This window comes from Varanus komodoensis, unplaced genomic scaffold (assembly GCF_004798865.1).
Source record: "Varanus komodoensis strain SLA01 unplaced genomic scaffold, ASM479886v1 scaffold27, whole genome shotgun sequence".
NCBI lineage: Eukaryota > Metazoa > Chordata > Lepidosauria > Squamata > Varanidae > Varanus > Varanus komodoensis.
In genome coordinates, this window is record NW_025335701.1 from 11838164 (window position 1) to 11854612 (window position 16449).

Genomic DNA, 16449 nt, shown 5'->3' on the forward strand with positions numbered 1-16449 from the left:
CCCCGCAGAAGGGGATGGGATCGCAGCGCAGTGCATCTGGAAGGCACCGGCACCGGCACCGGCACCAGCACACGGCCGCGGTCCCAGTTCCGTTGCCTGCCGGTGGCTGCACCAGGCGTGTGCACGGATGCTGCTCCCGAGAGACGGTCTGCATGTGGGTGCTTGGGCGTCGCCTGCCTCCATGCAGTGTCCCTTCTAATCTCAAGATGCTTCTTCTGTGTGCTTCTTTCTGAACTTCGAATATGAATGTTTAAAAGCTAGTAGGACTCCTTTTTCTTGTAGATACTGCTGCAATTTTTCTTGGCATGTTTGTTCAGATGAGATAGATCTATAAATACCTGTATCTATTTATCTTGTTTTGTTTTTTTCATTCCACAGTAGCAATTGGCAACCAATGTGTAGTTACTTTGTTTTCCATTGGAAGGTGATCTCTAAGTAGCTCCTGGAAGCAGGGGAAATTGGATTATTATTATTTACATTTTTCCTGATTAAGGTGGAATTTAATGATTTTCTGTATGAGGTGAAATGTAGTATTTTTGTGCATGATTGTTAATGCTCTTTGGTTGCATTTTAAGCCACAATGTCTACAAAATGTAAAATAAAGCAAAAAAATACAACACCCATTGTTCTAGAAAGGATTATTGTGTTGAAAACTAATAAAGATATTAAAATCAAGCAGACTTAATTTGGAGTGGAAACTGTGGCTTATTTGCCAATGTGTAATAATGAAAAGGTACAGTATAAATCACTTCACACATGTGCACACATACATGTGAAAGGCCTGTAAATCCTGGCAGACAACCCAGGGGGTCTGCACTCAAATCAAGCCAGGTGCCTTGGGAGGCCCCCCGCTCAGAGGGCCGTAACACATCCCAGCAGGCCCCAGCCAGAGCTCTGCTGACTAAGGCATGCTGGGAATGCTAGGCCTCCTCTCCGTAGGCTCACGCCTGGGGCTCTCGCTTGCGTGTGCGTTTGTGTTGCGATCCTTTACGCGAGAGTAAGCCTCACGGAAGCCAGCGGCGCTTGCCTCCGAGTAGACCAGCCGCGCGGCGCGCCGAGCACGCCCAGGCCTCCACAGACAGCGGCGCATGCGCGAGCGGCGGCCGCGGGGGTGGGGCTCGGGCGGCGGAGCCTGCGCGCAGGCGCGGCCTCCTCGGCCACCGTCGGGGCTGCTTCGCCATGGCGACCGCGGCCAAGCGGCCGAAGCCGGGCGAGGAGGGAGCGGCGGGGCGGCCGGACTCGCCTCGGCGGGCCCGTGGGGGCGCTGGAGGCGAGGGCGCCCTCTCCGCCTTCCTGAACTGGTGCGCCGACGCGGGCGTGGAGCTGAGCGACAAGGTAGGCAGACCGGCGGGCAGGGCGCGGCGGGCCGGGCCGGGCCGGGCCGGGCCGGGCCCCTCGCCGAGCCTGGCTGGGGTGGCTCGGGAAAGCTTGGCCTGGCCTGGGAGCGAGGATCGTCCCCAGCGCCCCCTACAAGTGCCTCAGGGGCTGCCGCAAAGAGGACGGTCAAGGTTTCTTCCGGCTGATGCCGGAGCGCGGGGCACGGGAGAATCAAGTCAAGCTGCGGCAACCCAGGTTCAGGCTGGGCATCGGGAGAAGCTTCCTCACGGCCACAGCAACACGGCAGTGGGACCGGCTGCCTGGAGAGGCGGGGGGCTCTGCCACACCAGAGACGTTCAAGGCGGAACTGGGCAGCCACCTGCGTGGGAGGGTGTCGCGTGGCGTCCTGCACCAGGAGGGGGTCGGACTCGATGGCCTTCATGGCCCCTTCCGGCTCTGCTGTTCTGTGATTCTGTGATCACTGCCGTTGCAAGGCGGCTTGTTCGCCCTCGCCTCTCTCTATTTTCACAACAGCCCTGCCCGGTGAGTTAGGCTGAGAGGCGGGGTGGGTACGGACTTGCCCAGTGCGCTCCCTGGCCCAGACGACCCCATTCCCTGCTTCCCACCACCCTAGCCAGGCCAGCTGGGCTGGACCCCTTCCCCAGCGTGGTTCCCTCGGAGTTGCAGTGGGAGCGGAGCCCAGGGGGCCCCTTAGGGCGGCCGGCGGGTGCCAGGGCGCGGAGCGTGGGCCGCAGCTCTTAAGAACGAAAAAGTCTCGCTGGATCAGACCAAAGGTCCGTCGCGCTGAGCTCAGCGCCCTGTGCACCCGTGGCGGACCAGGTGCCCGCATGCACCAGCTGCTGAGGAGCCTGGGCAAGGTGAGGGCTTTCACCCTTTCTGCTCAAGGAATCCTAAAGTAGCGCAGACCTTGGGATCCCACGTGTGTCTTGCTTCTGTTGTTTATGTTGATGGTCTGTTAGCTCGCAGGCCTGATCCAACATGCTGGTTTTGTCCTTTGAAGCTCTAAGTTCTTCCAAGCAGGCACCATTTGAAGGACTGCCTCTGGAGCACCCCAAGCCTTAGATACCACTTTCTCAGTTCACCCCCACATTGGAACTGCAGGGAGGTACATGGGTTACTAGCTTAAAAAAAAGAAAGAAGTTTCTAAAGATGCATTTAGCCTAATCTGCAGTTAGAAGCCATTAGCTGCTCCTTTTTATGTATATAAGTGCAGCATGCCTTTGCCTGCTTTTGAATTATTTTAACCTGTCTGGTGAAGGCAATGTGCCCTGAAAATTGGGCAAAACAACCTTTAAGATAGCTAAACAGTCTCATTTTCTGAGTTATTACAAACAGCAGTTTATGCTTTGTTTGTTTAGCATTAGTTTAGTTTTATTTTGTTATTCCTTTGCTTCTTCTGATCCTTCATTTTTATTATCTTAAAGGACTTCTAAAAACGTTTTTCCTGGACTGAGACATGCTTCTTTTCACTCATTCCAAACACTCTTATTATTCTGGAAAAAAAAAAAAAAAAACCCACCTATTGCATAATTCAGCATCTTGCAATTTTGGGGAAAAAAGACAAGCCCAGGTATTTGTAACAAAACTCATGTTTTTTTTTCCCCTTAGAAGGGTGTATTAAACTTTCTGAAATTGGGAAAGAATCTCCAATTCAGGGTGTTTACCTCCCCACCGCCCTCCATTTTAGGTCTATGTGAGCAAAGAAGGCACAGTGGCCAATTATGGCCTAGTCACCAGAGAGGACCTGGAGGCTGGAGAAGTCCTTTTTACCATCCCAAGAACAGCACTGCTCTCACAACACACGAGCGCTCTTTCTTCCCTCCTGGAGAAAGGTAGGAAGCCCTCCTGCAGCTGAACAGACAGAGACCTTCATTAAAAGAGCACCTGGGTGATTTGGGGAGTCTGAATGGCACATGCTGTGGAGTACGTTCCTGTCTGTTTGGAGTGTAAAGGAAAAGATGTGGGGATGTGTAGCTGAGCACTTGCAAACAAAGCTGAGGAAACTGAGACTCTCAGCCCTTGAAAAAGCCCCTGAATATTTCAGAAAGCCCCAAAGCTGGGAGAATGAGAAAAGAGATGGGGCACTTTCACAGCTAACCCCAGTTGGTTCCTGTTTGTTTTTGATGGGTTCCAGCAGTTGGTTTTGGCATGTTCTGATGAGAAGAACAATTAGACAAAATAGTTCTGGTGCTTTACACCCTTTCTTCTCTGCCTCGATAGAACAAGCCTCCTTGGAGAGTCAGTCTGGCTGGGTTCCCCTCCTCCTCACTCTGCTTCATGAGTCCACATCCAGTGATTCCCGTTGGAGACCATATTTGTCCCTCTGGCCCCACTTCAGTGGTTTGGATCACCCCATGTTCTGGTAAGAGCAAATGCTGTAATGCCATTGTTTCATTGACTCTTGGGCTCTTCCCAAATGTTTGCGGCTAAGTTCTGGGTGACAAGAGCCAGCAGTTAAATTATGGAGTTAATTACTGCAGGACGTAGTGACAGCTGTTGGCATGAATATCTTGGAGGTTATCACTGGCTGCTTAGTCACATTGCCTGTGCCTTATCAGAGGCTGTTGCTCGGGAACATGAGTGACATTGGGCCTTTGCCTCTGGCTTGTTGGTGGGCACCTGCTAGGCCACTCTGGGATCGAATACTGCACTGGAGAGGTGTTTGGTCTGAGCCAGCAAGGCATCTCTTCTGCTCTTAATACCTCCTCATCTCCTGCACCTGTTGCCCAGCGTAGAGCTGAGCATCTCAGGGGCTCTCAAGAGCACGATTTAGACAGTCTCAGACGTGAGGGGTGTGTCAAATGGGCATGAGTGTTAAATGCTCACGCAAAGAGCGTCTTGACACCTCCAGCCTCAGCATCTCTCGTTTCCCCCTCTGTAAGGAATTAAAGTAATTCAAGATTTTTGACTTTGGTAGCCTTCTTTTGAGTGGTTAGTTTGTTTTCATGCAGTCATGGAATAGTAGAGTTGGAAGGGGCCATGAAGGCCATTGGGTCCAGCCCCCTGCTGTTGCAGGACACCAGGTCACACCATTCCACTCAGAGGGTGGTACAGTTTCTTGCCAATTTGCTTATCAGAATGTCATGTTGCACTATGTCGAAAGCTTTGCTAAAGCCTAGGTAGATTATGTCCACAGTGTTCCCTCTGTGGATTTGGGAAGTTACCCAGTCAAAAAATGAGATTAAATTAGTCTGACAGCATTTATATTTGATAAATCCATTCTAGCTTCTATTGATCACTGCATTTCCTTCAAGATGCTTGCAATGGATTTTTTAATGATTTGCTCCAGAATTTTTCCAGGGATTGATGTCAGACTAACTGGTCTGTAGTTCCCAGGTTCATCTTTTCCACCTTTTTGAAGATAGGGGCACCCCTAATCCTTCTCCAGTTGTCTGGCACTTCTCCAGTTTTACAAGATTTATCGAAGATAATAGCCAGTGGTTCTCAGAGTTCCCCCACTAACTCTTTTATGTCTTTGGGATGGAGTTCATCGGGCCCTGGAGATTTGAAAGTGTTTATTCCGTCTAGGTATTAATCCACTTTAAGTTGCTGTACACCCTTCTCTTTCTGATGTCTTTTGTTCTGTTGTTTTGATAATACAGTGAATTGTTTGAGGTTTAACTAGATGTGTGGGCGGATTGCTGTTTTCACCTCATGTGCTGTGTCCATATTTTCTCAGGAAATGTTTGCAAATATTCCAGGCAAATATAACACAAGAAGTGGAAATTAAGTGGTCAGAAGCGACTGCAGTGGGAGTAGGCAGGCGCCCGCATGTGTGGGAGCAGAAGTGTAGGACAGTGCCTGCCTGCCTGCCTTTTTGTGGGGCTGCCGCACCCTGCAGCCTCTGGAGCACGCAAATCCTGCTCTCTCAGATGCAAAAATGGCACTCGGAGTAGCTCAGCGAAGGGAGCAGTCAGCCACCTGTCCGTCAGTGCCGGAAGTTCCTTTGTCCGGGATCTGGCTTAGTGCCAGGAGAGGGGACTGCCCTTTCTACTTGCTTTTCCGCACAGGTGCGGAAAACCGCACCTGGCACCGGGACCCGCCCCACACGTGTGAGAGGCGTGCGCCGGACGGGGGGGGGGGCGGAGCGTCGGAGCGCCCCGCGGCCTCAAAGCGCCAGCGGCGGCTGAAGGGTGATGGCCAAAGGGCGGTTGCTGCCGTTTGGTGGGCCGTTTGGTGGGCCGAGCGGGGGGCTGGGCTGGCTAGGAGCTCTGGCCATTTTATGATTGGCCTTTTAATTGTTTTTAAAAGTTTTTATTGTCTTTTAACTGATTTATGGAGTCGTCCCTGGCCATACCGCCGCTTGTGTTTCCTGGGGAGCACGTGGGTGCTGCCATTGGCGTGGTCTTGGGCAATGGATGTTACAGCGGAGGGGGCTTAACGTGTCCGCGTAGAAGAAGGAGGGACAGATGGCTGACACCTGTCCCTACTTCTGGTTTTGCCCCCAACCAGAGGGTACCAGGGAGTCTTGTCAGCCACCCCTCGGGCTTGACGGTGCTGCTGCTTAATGCCAGGTCGGTCAATAACAAATCTTCCCTCATCCATGACTTGATTCTGGATGAGGGGGCCGACCTGGCTTGCATCACAGAGACCTGGGCGGGAGAAGGGGGGGATGTGGCCCTCTCCCAATTGTGCCCGCCCGGGTATCTGGTTCAGCACTGCTCACGCCCAGAGGGGAGGGGAGGGGGGGTCGCTTTGGTTTACCGAGCTTCCATCTCTCTCACTGGACTTCCTGTCCCTTCGAGACCAGGGCTGGAGTGCCTCTACTTGGTGTTGGGCGACCGAGACAGATTGGGGATTCTGTTGGTGTACCGTGCACCCTTCTGCCCAACAGTCTCCCTGCCTGAGCTGACGGAGATCGTCTCAGACTTGGTGTTGAGGACCCCCAGGATGTTGGTCCTGGGGGACTTCAATCTCCATGCCGAGACTGATCTGTCCGGGGCGGCTCAGGACTTCATGGCCTCCATGGCGGCCATGGGGCTGTCTCAACATGTCGCCGGCCCGACCCATGAACGTGGACACACTCTGGACCTGGTTTTCTCGACGGGGCAGGAGGAGGGTGGTCTGAGGGTGAGGAATTTATGCTTGACTCCCCTGTCATGGTCAGATCACTTTCTGCTGAGGTTTGTGCTCGAGAGCGACCTCTCCCTCTGTAAGGGTGCGGACCCGATTGTGTGGGTCCGCCCCCGGAGCCGGATGGATCCGGAAGGATTCCTGAAAGCCCTGGGGGAGTTTCCGGCTGACAAGTCGGGTGCTCCTGTCGAGGCTCTGGTCGAACTATGGAATGGGGAGATGACCAGGGCTGTTGACACGATCGCTCCTAAGCGTCCTCTCCCACCAGGCAGAGTCCGCTCTTCCCCTTGGTACACTCCTGAATTGAGGGCGATGAAGCAGGTTGGGAGACGGCTAGAGCGTAGGTGGAGGAAATCACGAGATGAATCTGACCGAACACACTTGAGAGCCCACTATCGGGCCTATGCTGTGGCGGTGAGGGCGGCGAAAAAGAGATTTTTTTCCGCTTCCATTGCCTCCTCACAATGCCGTCCAGCGGAGCTTTTTCGAGTGGTGCATGGCCTGGTTCATCCAGGTCGGAAAGAAGACCTGATTACACCCTCAAAGGCCCACTGTGACAACCTTGCTGGGCATTTCAGGGAGAAAATCGCTCAGATTCATCACGAGCTGGATTCCACTATTGATTCAGAGGTTTCTGGGGAGACGCCAATGCTGCCGTCTGGTCCAGAATTATTGGATGAATTTCAGTTACTGCGGCCCGATGATGTGGACAAGGTGCTTGGACAAGTACGTCCCACCACTTGCCTATTGGACCCTTGCCCGTCTTGGTTAATAAAGAATTCCAAGCACGGGACTGGGATCTGGATCTTGGAAGTGGTTAATGCTTCTCTGAGGGAGGGTCGGGTGCCTGCCCCTTTAAAGGAGGCGGTAGTCCGACCGGTCCTGAAGAAGGCGTCACTGGATCCAGAGATGGCCACTAACTATAGACCTGTGGCCAACATCCCGTTTCTGGGCAAGGTGTTAGAGCGGGTGGTGGCGGGACAACTCCAAGCACTCTTGGATGAAACTGATTATCCGGACCCATTTCAGTCCGGCTTCAGACCCGGGTACGGTACTGAATCTGCCTTGGTCGCCCTGTACGATGACCTGTGCAGGGAGAAGGACAGGGGGAGTGCGTCCCTGTTGGTTCTCCTGGACCTCTCAGCGGCTTTCGATACCATCGACCATGGTATCCTTCTGGATAGGCTTGCGGGATTGGGGGTCGGAGGCACTGCTTTGCAGTGGTTCCGCTCCTATCTCAACGGCCGGTTCCAGAAGGTGGTGCTGGGGGACTGTGGCTCTGCGCCATGGCAGTACCGCAGGGGTCCATTTTGCCCCCTCTGCTGTTTAACATCTACATGAAACCGCTGGGAGAGGTCATCAGGAGGTGTGGGCTGCGGAATCATCAGTACGCTGATGATACCCAGCTCTACCTCTCGTTTTCCACCAATCCAGGTGAGGCAGTGGCTGTACTGAACCGGTGCCTGGCCGAGGTAATGGGCTGGATGAGGGCCAATAAACTGAAGCTCAATCCAGACAAGACGGAGGTCCTGTTGGTTGGTGGATCAGGCTTCGGAGAGGGTGAATTTAACCTTGTCCTGAACAGGGTTGCACTCCCTCCTAGGGACAAGGTCCGCAGCCTGGGAGTGCTCCTCGACCCAGAGCTTTCATTGGAAGCTCAGGTAACAGCAGCGGCGAGGAGCGCTTTCCTTCAGCTTTGGCTGATTCATCAGCTGCGCCCCTACCTGGAGTACGACTGCCTGGCGACAGTGACACATGCACTGGTGACTTCCCGCCTTGACTTCTGTAACGCGCTCTACGTGGGGCTACCCTTGAAGACGGTCCGGACACTTCAGTTGGTTCAAAATAGAGCTGTCAGGCTGCTGACAGGGACTGGGCGTTATGCTCACATGACTCCAGTTCTCCGTCAGCTTCACTGGCTTCCTATTGAAGTCCGGGCCCAATTCAAGGTGTTGGTAATGACCTATAAAGCCCTAAACGGCTTGGGTCCTGGTTACCTGAAGGAGTGCTTACATCCATACATGCCCAGCCGCCCCTTGAGATCAGCAGGAGAGGCCGTTCTCCAGGAACCCTCCGTAAAAGAAATTAGGAGGGTGGCTACTTGGAGGAGGGCTTTCTCTGCGGTGGCGCCTAAGTTATGGAATGCGCTCCCCAGAGAGGTCCGCCTGGCGCCGTCGTTATTTGCTTTTCGGCGCCAGGCGAAGACCTTTTTATTTAAGCGGCATTTTAACTGTTAGTATTATTTGATCTTATCTGGCCAGGGCGACTTATTTTATATTGTATTTTTTGGATTTTTAATGTTTATATTTATTGTAATTTATTGTTGTAAGCCGCCCCGAGGCTTTGGCGAATGGGACGGCATAAAAATGTTTTAATAAATAATAATAAATAATAAAATAATAAAACAGGTGCGCTGAAGAGCGGGTGAGGCTGCTGCAGGGCACAGGCGTCCCCGAAGCTGTAGACAAAGACTTGGCCAATATCCAGATGGAATATTCCTCTATCGTTTTACCCTTCATGAAGGCTCACCCAGATATCTTCAACCCCAAGGTGCACACTCTGGATTTGTATAAGAAACTGGTGGCATTTGTCATGGCCTACAGGTGAGACAAAGGTCAGGCTGGGGAGTGTCCAAAGTCACAGGTAGCCAGAAGGCAGTTTTCTGTGGATCCCAGTTTTGGAGCAGGTCTTTTGTAATTTACACTGTTCGTGAACCTCAAGCTTGTATTGTTAGCAGTTACTAGAAGAATTGTAATAACTATATTACTCTGGTCTTCCATAAGGAATCTGCAAACAGACGACCCTCAGAAGTCAGTCTGAGGCAGGAACATTTCCTGTTATCTAAAGGGGTGCATCAGATGCATTCTAATGTGTGTTATTTGAAAGACCTTGCAACTAACAGGCACGTGCAGTTTCTGTGTCTTTAGCAGCGATGGTCTGCAGCCTCTAAGCAGCGCAGGCTGTGATGAAGCTTTAAAAAACTAGTACTCAGTTTCTGAGCTTGTTGGCAACTAACTCTTAGAGTGTGGTGTCACTGTGGATTTTGCAGTTGTTGACCCTGTTACAGTGGTGCATGTTCTGGCACCACATGCATTGCCGAACTCTGCACCGCCTTCTGCTAAGCTGGCTTCCTCTCACACTTTCCTGCTTTACATCCAACTAGTTTCCAAGAACCTGTGGATGAGGAAGAAGAGCCCAGTCCTCCCGTGATGGTGCCCCTGGCAGATCTCTTGAATCATGTCGCGAACCACAACGCCAACTTGGAATATTCCTCGGTGGGCAGGGCATGTGGTGCACAAATGGGGCCAGACCATGTGGGGGGGGGGGGGAGCACGTGTGGAATAATGCACGTTGGGGCAAAAATTCCCAACTTCAAGGCACAGGCTGAGGGAATCTGAGCTGGCAGAGACTGAGCAAGGAAGGGATCGTGGGGGGCAGCTCAGTGCTCAGCGGCTGCGAAGAAGGCAAGCCCCTCCTCGCTGGGCGTCGTTCAGGATGGAATCGGGGAACGGGACTGCCAGAATTTTACTTGCCTAACACAAACCTTTGATGTGACCACACTTGGAATACTGCATTCAGTTTGGGTTGCCTTACCTGAAAAATGGCATGATTAAGCTGGAAAAAAGCACAGGGAAGGGCAAGAAAAATGAGGAGCGGCTGCAACAACTGTGCCTGTCAGCCTGGAAAGAAGCCCAGGAAGGGGAGACATGGCAGAAGTGCTTAAAACAGTGCAAGGTGTGGAGACAGCCGAGGGGGCGTAACTCTCCCTCTCCCATAGCACTTGGACCCAGGCTGGCTGGTGGCAGCTTTAGGACAGACAAGAGAAAGTGCTTCTTCGCCCAGCGTATAGTTGATCTGTGGGATTGCTGCCATGGGAGGTGGTGACGGACACCACACCGGATGGCTTTGAAGGGGACTGGGCCGACTCATGGAGGAGAAGGAAGCTGTTGGAGGCCACGAGCCTTGCTGGCTGTGAGCTCCCTCCTGCAGCAGCGGTGGCCTGCCTGCATGCGCCAGTCGCTGAGGAGCTTTGTAGAGGGCCAGGCATGGCTGGAATGTGCATTCGCGTGACTCGTCCTGGTTTTCATCTAGGACTCGGCTGCCTTTTAAGAATCCAGGAAGACTTCTTTTCGTGATACTGTGGCAGTGTTCCTGGTTCACCAGTTCTCTTTGCTTAGTAGCAGCTTTTGCTTTCCTCGTCTGCCAGGCTGCTGGGTCTCATGTTTTTTCCCCTTTTCACGGATGCTTGAACTTCAGCCTGTCTGCTTTTGGGAGGGCTCTCCCCCCCACCACACCCCTACTTCTGCCTCCAGATTCCAGTGAGAAATCCCCTCTCCAGATTGCCCTCCTTTTCTGACGGGAGCTCAGGGCAAGTGCAGCCGCCTTAGGGGACATTTGGGAATGTTCATAGAGCTTTGCATAGAAGACCAACCACAGACCAGACCAAGCCCCTGGGTGCCGCCCTTCGCTTTTCCCCACCTTTGCTTCTCCCGCACCCTATTCCATCTTCTTTCCTCATTTATTGCAAAAATGCTTGAGTGCAGCAAAGAGTTAGAGAAGGTTTTCGGGTGTGTGTGCACACCGGGGGCAGGGGGAATCGTGTTTCTTGAGAAATTATCAGTATTTAAATGGTGTTTGTCAGGTCTACTGTCCCGTTCTTTTGGTAGAAGTCCTTGAAAATGGTTGCAACGCAGCGGATCCCCAAGGGCCAGGAGGTCTTCAACACATATGGCCAAATGGCAAACTGGCAGCTCCTGCACATGTATGGCTTTGCTGAGCCTTATCCTGGCAACACAAACGATGCCGCTGACATCCAGATGCTGACGCTGTTGAAAGCCGCACTGCAAGGCAAGTGGCTGGCCGGAAGATGCCCACGGGGAGCACTGGTCACCAGGGCAAGAGGGTGTCCAGAAAGGACCCCTTCTCTCTCCCCTTGCAGGCCCGGGCAGGCCCCCTGGGGCACGACCAAGGGCAGAGGCACTCAGCTGGCTCTCCAGCACTGGGCAGGGCCTCTGCCAAGCCAATAAAAAGCCCGTGGAGCACTGCGTGGCACAGGCAGCCGCCCCCCCACCCCACCCTCGCGGCAGCCCTCGTGGGCAGAGAAGGCTGAGCACGGTGCGTCTCTCTCCTGAGCCAGGGCGCAAGGCAGCAGCAGAACGGCGGCTGGTCTCGGAGCAGTGGGCCTTCCTGTGCCGCCAGGAGGTGGTGGGCGAGGAGGGCGCTTTTGTGATGGGCTGGGAGCGAGTCTTCACGGAAGAGGAGCTATACACAGCCCTGAAGGTGAGTGACGAGAGCTGCTCTGCTGCTGTGCAAGTCAGCTCCTGCGGTGGCCTGTCAGCCACTCGCTTGCCTAGTGCACTTGCCTTTTGCTTCAAGGGGTGCCAGGTGGGACTCGCCCACAGCTGCCTCACCCAGAGGGGCCTTCGGGGAGGGTGGCCCTTCCTGCCCCAGGGGCAGCAGCACTCGGAGCAGCTCCTGATCACCAGGCCCATGTTTCCATGTGGCTTTCCAGCACTACGCTGCCTTACAGAACTGAGGAAGCACGGAACATGCAGCCGTACCATGGTTCACTGCGGCCCCCTCGGCCAGGCCCGTCCCAGGGAGAAGCTGCGTGCAGAAGCAGCTCCTTCGCTGCCCTCTCCACTGAAGGCATCCTCCTCATGCCCAGCGTGAGCCCGACGGCGGGCACGGGCACTGCTGCACTCGAAGCACAACCTGGCAGCATGTGGCAGCACCTGAGGGCTTCCCCTGCAGGCTGGGCAGCAGCGAGTCCTCGGGTGGCCTAGTCCCTGATGGCCTTGGCGTGCAGCAGCGCTTCTTGTTCCTCCCTTTGCCTGCAAACAGCCCCGGGGAACCTTGCTTGCTGTGTGGTTCCTCTCACAAGCTGAGCCTCACTTTGTGCTTTAACTCTCCTGGCGATACAGGCTTTGGCCCGTTTCTGCTTAAAAGGTTGTAGTGTACCTTTCATCCACTTTCTTGAGTGTACCTTGCTGTCCACTGACAGAAGGATCTTCCTGGGCCAGCGATTGAGCCTGGCCTAGTAATCCACAAGGACCGCTGTGGGAAGCACTTCTGGCAAGCCCCAGAGGTGGGGCTTTGAAGCTCTGTTTCTGTTCAGCCCTGTCAATCCCAGGTTTATCTCTTTGCATGTGTGCAGGTGTTAACTATGTCTGAAGAGGAATTCACAGTGTTCAAAGAGCAAGAGGATGGAATGGGTGCAGCTGGCATGGACTGCCTGATACTATCAAATGCCACCATCTCGAGCCTTAAGGCCTCCTGGAAGAAACTTCTCTTTGACGCCACACAAATGACCCTGAAGCTGTACAGCTCGGACCTGGAGGAGGAGGAGCGAGTGCTGAAGGACGTGCGGGCCTATTCCAAGCTCAGCTGCAGGGAGCAGTTTGCCCTGCAGGTGCGCTACGGCCAGAAGCGGATTTTGCATCAGTGGCTTGACTGGGCCAGATAGATGCAGCTGAGTGGCTGCACCGCTGCGGCTGGACTCCTTTGTGGCAGTCTTGTGGCGAGAGCGCGGTAGCTCTGTATGAGAGGCAGGCCTGTTTGTATTAGTGAGCTCATCAGGTGGCATGGGGTAGCTGTGCATATCGCGTGCTCTGAAAGGCTTCCCTTCAATCCATGGACTGAGGTGGCGAAATGGAGTCCATAAATGCATTGAGCATGACTGCTACTTCACTGCACAGCTTTCACTTCAAGGGCTAAAGGTCTGTTCATTTCTTATGGTACATAATTTGAAAATGACAAAAGTGGCTGCAGTGTGATATATAATTAACAGTTGTTTCCAAATCTGTATCTCCCTTTTTTGCCTGTATTCAAACTTTGAGCAAGAGGTGGCTCAGCTTTGTTGATCCCCTTCTTCTGTCTTGCTCTTGCTCTCCTAGGAGAGGCTAGCTCCGTTTCTGACACTGCTTCTGGAAGCCCCTTTGATTGGGCATGCAATTCAAGACTTCTGTTCCACCCAGACTGAGTTCTGAGGGCTTGAAAAAAGAACCCTCTGCTGCAACTGTATTCTTTCCTTGTTTCTACATCTGGCCTTCACTCGACTTTTGCAGTTTAGTTGGAAATGTGGAGAAGCGTAAGATGCTTCTGTAAACTATTTCTTTTGCAATGATATGCTTTATATGATTGGCTTTTACTTGGTCAAAAGTTGCACTATGCCGATTCTGTGAGCTTCAGGGACTGATTGGATACTTTGCTGAGCCTGAGGCTGCTGCCTTTGTTAGGAAAGGCATATACGGGCCTTCAGCTTAAGGTCCTAGTCCAAGGATCGCTGTCTTGCATTGGGCAATGGGCTGGGTAGGCAGAGTAACTCACAGAAGAGGCTTCCTTTCTAACTCGGAATGGAGCATGCAGATTATCTATTTTAAATACTCTTTTTCATGTGCCAGCTGTGTGCCTTTCACATTGATCTTTAGATGACCTTGGAGATACTACAGGGAAGCATCCCTGACTGCTCCCTGGGATTGTTTGCAAGCTGGAAGCACTGCTTTGGGAGTCTCACTGAACACAAGGGGCTTACTTGGACGCGTGCAAGATGGTTCAGTAAGGGCCTCTGTGATCCTGTGGTCTTGGAGCTGAGACTCTGAAGGCCAAGCCCCTGGTTGCAAACAGGCCTTGCCTTGGTATGAGGGAAAAGGGGGTGTTCCCTAGGAGGGGACCACAGCAGGCTGAAGCCACAGAGTTACAGCTGAACCAGCTGAAACATGTTCTCGACCCCATCCTGGGCATCGGCCTGAAGCACTCACGCTTCTGAATCCCACGCCTGCTTCCTTCAGAGTAAGTGCTACAAAACAAAGTGGATCTCCTAAACAAGCATGCATGGATCTCCTAAACAAGACATTAATATTAAGATATTAATTATATTAATATTTTAATATTAAGATAATATTACTATTAAGAGTATTAAGTGCTCTGAAAATTATGTAGATAACCTTAACATGCTGAGTTTTAAAAGCTGGCATATAGTGAAGTCTTTTTCTGTTTCAAGATTTCTGATTCTTTCATCACGTGTCTAAAGACTATAAAGAACGATTCTTGCTTACGCTTCAGCAGGATTTCAGCTTTACCATGAGTTAACCTTCCTCCTTCCATATAAGAGCATGTTCTGTGTTACCACACATAGTAAAATACATTTGTATTTTCCGGGATGCCGATTGGATGAACTCTGAAGAGTATTAACTGCTTGGAGAACAAGGATGCTGATGCTTGTCATGACTTTAATGTTTAACTACAGAATGCATACATACAAGAAGTGGGAGAACTAAAGCCCAAGAGAACTAGAAAGGCTACAAAATACAACACATGGACCAATACATTTACAAAACATTCAAAATCCTTACAAAATGGGCTGTATTGGTCCTTTTGTTCTTTTTACAAACTCAAACTTTGTGGCCACAGCGGATCAGTTAATAGATTCACACCCGCCCCTTCCCAAAATTTACAAGTGTCATGAAAGAAAATCTACAGGCCTGGTCTTGTTTCTCTTGCTAAAACAACCAGCCCTCTCCCACAGGGCTTGAGGGGTATTTTGCCAAGGAGCTTTCAGGTCTAATGCCTGTGCCTCCTGCTGGCAGCACTGGATACTGGGAAAAGCAGCGCACTGGAGCCCAATCTTAACCTCTCCTCCTCATTCCCCCTATATTCCGTAGGATCCCATGTTCCAACACATTCAATTTTTCTCTTTGACAACTTTGTGATTTATAGCTCCCCCACCCACAAGAAAAATAAGTTACATAATATTTAAACTGGCTTTTCCATACTCTTTGGGAGCCTGGGAATGTCAGGCGAGCAGACCTGCCCCGGACGAGCGCTTGGTGTCAGCAGCCGGTCAGGCAGGCACCTGTTACGTGCCTCTCGAACACAGTTTGCACAAACCCAAAGTCTAGACAGATATTTCTGTTGTGTATATTTACAATAGTTCAAAATTATATTCACAGCATCTTCTGAATTTTGGCCAAGAGTCAGAACTTTGTTTTAAACTTTGGAACTTGCCCACATAGGAGGAAATTTCTCACGCAAAAATCCATGATGTAAGCCCAACGTGAGGGAGGGGGATGCAGCCTCCAAGGTCTGGACAGACCCACAGACGTTCTTCTGGCAGCTTGATGGGTTGGAGACCTCCAGGCGGACATGCTTTCCACAGTGTGTCTCTCCCCTAACTGGCTCCAGTTCCTTCCATTACTTGTTGTGCCTGTTTTTGCCCCATGCAACATTGTGCCACCGACTGGAACAGCCTGCAACAGGGAGAACAAGCCTCTTGTCAGGCCCCTGCTCTCTCGTCTGGAAGCGTGAGAGCCCCTCCGATCCACTCCACCCAAAGAACACTCCTAAATTACTCACTTTTCAATTTCTGGAGCACAGTGAACAAATTCATGGTTCCAAAACTTAAATGCTGGGTTCTTTATCAGCTCAATGAAGGTAATTAGGAGACCCCAAGGGTGAGGTCTGTTTACAATCAGCCGCTCTAACAAAACTCTGTAAGAAGAGAAGCGAAAGTGAGGCACGGGGCAGGGAGGGTCACGCTTGCAGGACACAACCTGGCAGGTGACCCGGCAAAGCCGAGTCCTGCTTGCCCGGAGGAAGCAGCACGCAGGACCTGGCAGTCCCGAAGGACTGCAGTGACACTGGCAGTGCGCCTGCCCAGTGCTGCCTTCAGAACTTGCAACGCCTCAGAGGCCATCCTTCCAAAGAAGGGATTATGGGGTTTCTGTTTCTGGGCTGTGCCATGTCAAAGCCATGTGGACGGACAGCCACCTGTGCAAGAAAGACATCCCAGCACAGAGAGAACTTAGGTTGTGAGGAGAGGGCATCTGTCCTGGTGTCATTCGCTTGTCCATCCCCCTTGGATCAACACAAGAGGGGAACTTTTTGTTGTGCCAACAGCAGAGAACCTTCTCCCTGGGGCCCAACTTGGAGGGCGCTCTCTTGCCTGGCCAGTGAGGCTTGTGAAGACAGCTAACTGCCAACCGCAACACTGGCTAATACTTGGGTGGGGACGAACTGCTGGCTGCTACCCTAGCTTTT

The 16449-nt window shown here is 52.2% G+C and overlaps 2 protein-coding genes across 6 annotated transcripts in view; one reads left to right on the top strand and one right to left on the bottom strand.

The window, feature by feature from the left end:
• Window positions 1–2779: 2779 nt before the first annotated feature.
• SETD6 (SET domain containing 6, protein lysine methyltransferase) lies at window positions 2780–13212 on the top strand. 4 transcript variants are annotated; one of them, XM_044434337.1, is made up of 8 exons: window positions 2780–2908; window positions 3026–3170; window positions 3559–3700; window positions 8820–9014; window positions 9575–9686; window positions 11079–11259; window positions 11549–11691; window positions 12569–13212. In XM_044434337.1, exons 1-8 carry the CDS (start codon window positions 2795–2797, stop codon window positions 12875–12877), a joined length of 1341 nt encoding a protein of 446 aa, XP_044290272.1. In that variant the 5' UTR covers window positions 2780–2794; the 3' UTR covers window positions 12878–13212. The 4 variants fall into 4 exon arrangements, with proteins under 4 accessions (XP_044290272.1, XP_044290274.1, XP_044290275.1 ...); XM_044434339.1 differs by lacking the exon at window positions 9575–9686 and having other exon boundaries at window positions 8820–8961; XM_044434340.1 differs by lacking the exon at window positions 8820–9014.
• Window positions 13213–14622: 1410 nt separating this feature from the next.
• The window catches only part of CNOT1 (CCR4-NOT transcription complex subunit 1), a 48460-nt gene continuing 46633 nt past the window's right edge, over window positions 14623–16449 (bottom strand). For both annotated transcript variants that reach the window (XM_044434333.1, XM_044434334.1), the window contains 2 exons: window positions 15766–15900; window positions 14623–15659 (listed from right to left, as the gene is read on the bottom strand). In XM_044434333.1, the coding sequence (XP_044290268.1) occupies window positions 15581–15659; window positions 15766–15900 (214 nt within the window). In that variant the 3' untranslated portion in view covers window positions 14623–15580. The remainder of the gene's footprint in view (window positions 15660–15765; window positions 15901–16449) is intronic.

Excerpts from the sequence above, each read along its gene's own strand:
- SETD6 (XM_044434337.1), top strand. The coding sequence starts at position 2,795 with ATGCTTCTTTTCACTCATTCCAAACACTCTTATTATTCTGGAAAAAAA. Across the intron at positions 3,171-3,558 it reads TTCTTCCCTCCTGGAGAAAG|AACAAGCCTCCTTGGAGAGT; the intron begins GTAGGAAGCCCT and ends CTGCCTCGATAG. Across the intron at positions 9,015-9,574 it reads GCATTTGTCATGGCCTACAG|TTTCCAAGAACCTGTGGATG; the intron begins GTGAGACAAAGG and ends ACATCCAACTAG.